At 32.9% G+C, this 2,577-nt stretch overlaps 1 protein-coding gene across 1 annotated transcript; it reads left to right on the forward strand.

The window, feature by feature from the left end:
• Positions 1–200: 200 nt before the first annotated feature.
• On the forward strand, positions 201–2,577 carry LOC102591921 (glucan endo-1,3-beta-glucosidase 14). Its single transcript, XM_015311143.1, has 3 exons — positions 201–304; positions 415–1,472; positions 2,018–2,577. The coding sequence occupies exons 1-3, from the start codon at positions 232–234 to the stop codon at positions 2,093–2,095; spliced, it is 1,209 nt and encodes a 402-aa protein (XP_015166629.1). The 5' UTR covers positions 201–231; the 3' UTR covers positions 2,096–2,577.

The raw sequence follows: 2,577 nt of genomic DNA on the forward strand, positions 1-2,577 counted from the left end.
TAAGAAAACCAAAAGCAACTTATAATATTTTGCCCCCCAAAAATAATTATTATTACTAAATAAAAACCATATTGTATATATATATATATATATATATATATTAATTCAAACAAGTAAAGAAAAGAATTGTCAAACATAGATGCCTATATATACTTCCCTTCATATTTCTTTCTTCCCTCCCCTCAATTCCCTCTCTCTCTCTTCTCTTCTACAAAAAAATCAATCAACAATATGGATTCCCCTTTGAGATCAACAACTTCATTGTTTCAAATTCTTGTAACATTCTTTCTCCTATTCTTTTTAGGTAAGTACTTCTCGAAAATTGTAACGTAACGTCCATTGAAAATTCACGTTTTTTAATAGTGCTATATATAGATATGTCTTGTTAATAATATTGTGAATTGTATGGAACAGGTTTGAATATGTTTAAAGAAGTAGAATCACTTGGGATTAACTATGGTCAAGTTGCAAACAATTTACCACCACCAGAGAAAGTACTTCAACTTTTGCATGCTCTAAAGATAACAAAGGCAAGAATATATGACACAAATCCTCAAGTGTTGACAACATTTGCCAATACCAACGTAGAGCTAATTGTTACAGTAGAGAATCAAATGTTAGCTACATTATGTGATCAACAACAAGCACTTCAATGGGTAACAAGCCACATTAGGCCATATTTTCCAGCCACAAACATCACGGGGATCGCGGTAGGCAATGAGATATTCACAGATGAAAACATGTCCTTAATGACATATCTTGTCCCAGCCATGGTTAGCATTCATACAGCACTTGTGAAAACAGGACTCAGCCAATACATACAAGTCTCATCCCCTAATTCACTTGCAGTTTTAGCCAATTCTTATCCACCATCAGCTGGTAGTTTTAGGACTGACCTAAATGAAATAATGCAACAATTTTTGCAATTTTTAGCCACTACAAAATCACCTTTTTGGATTAATGCTTATCCTTACTTTGCTTATAAAGACAATCCAAATAAAATATCATTAGATTATGTGTTGTTCAATTCAAATGAAGGGATGATTGATCCATACACAAAGTTACATTATGACAACATGTTGTATGCACAAGTTGATGCTGCTATATTTGCAATTGCAAGAATGGGATTTAATGGGCTAGAAGTTAAAATATCTGAAACAGGATGGCCATCAAAAGGTGATACAAATGAAATTGGTGCTACATTACAAAATGCAGCAATTTACAATAGGAATATTTTGAGAAGACAATTGCTTAATGAAGGGACCCCATTAAGGCCAAATGTTAGATTGGACATTTATTTGTTTGCTTTGTTTAATGAAGACATGAAACCTGGCCCAACTTCAGAGAGAAATTATGGATTATTTCAACCTGATGGAACTATGGCATATAATGTGGGATTATTATCAACTACTTCTTCAAATACAGAGCCAGCATCAGCTTCAATTTCTCTTGCTTCCTCTGCCCCTCCTATGGTAAGAAAAACATACTACTTTAAATTTATATATTCACAGACTAATATGAGTTCGGGTGGGATGGTTGAGATCCCTCCATCATTAATTAGAGGTCTCTCGTGTTTGAACCACTGAAAATGGAAAAAAATCTTATTGAGAGAGTCAAATGGGGTGCCAATGCAAGTCTATTGAAAAATAGTCATGATGGATTGTGGTGGGATGATTGAGATTCCTCCACCATTAATCAAATGTCTCGTGTTCGAGCCACTGAAAATGAAAAAAATCTTGTTAAGAGAGTCACCCTCAAAGAATCAAATCGGGTCCCAATGCAAGTTTATTGAAAAATAGCTCGTAGCTAACATGATTTTTTTTGATAATTTATTGTTAAATAGGATTATGACAACTTCTTGCTATTTAGCGATAGAAGTTATTGGTCGCTATTTTTTTAGTGATTAGAGTAAATCGATATTTAATAGCCATACGAATCGTAATTATTTTTTATTATTATTATTATTATTATTATTATTTATGTGGTGTTATTATTGAACAATTTTATTTTGAAACAGGTGAAAAGAGTGGGATATCAAAGCTTGGTGAATTGGATGATGATGTTTGTGTATTTTTGGTGGCTATGCAAGTGTTAAATGAGATGAAGGCATGCAACATTAAGGCAAATTAGGGGGAGTACTTGGCTGTAAATACATTGGCAAGTCTTCTCTATAAGATAGAAGAATACAAATAGTAACTCCGAAAGGCATAATACATAGACAGACATTTAAATTTGTCGAAAATATTCATTTAGATATTTCAATTGAGACAACGACCTATTGGCCACTGGACGTATGTGCATTCATCGTCAAGAATGGAGCTCACAACAAGTAATTAACACGCACAGACTATGAGACATGATAAGAAGCTTTTCGTGTAATATTTTTTTAAGGAACGATCTAGTTAATTTCTCGTTTCATAGAAAAAGTATGTATATATAGTTAATGTCATTTATTGTACAATATTCGCGATTGATGTATCGCAAAATTAAGTAGCTCATGATTCTTTGCTAGGGAATTGACAAAATTATCAGTTTGTTAATTACTATGTCTCATTGTGTGCAGAGGATTTTAGATGA

The sequence above is a fragment of the Solanum tuberosum genome, unplaced genomic scaffold (assembly GCF_000226075.1).
Source record: "Solanum tuberosum cultivar DM 1-3 516 R44 unplaced genomic scaffold, SolTub_3.0 scf00141, whole genome shotgun sequence".
NCBI classification, from domain to species: domain Eukaryota; kingdom Viridiplantae; phylum Streptophyta; class Magnoliopsida; order Solanales; family Solanaceae; genus Solanum; species Solanum tuberosum.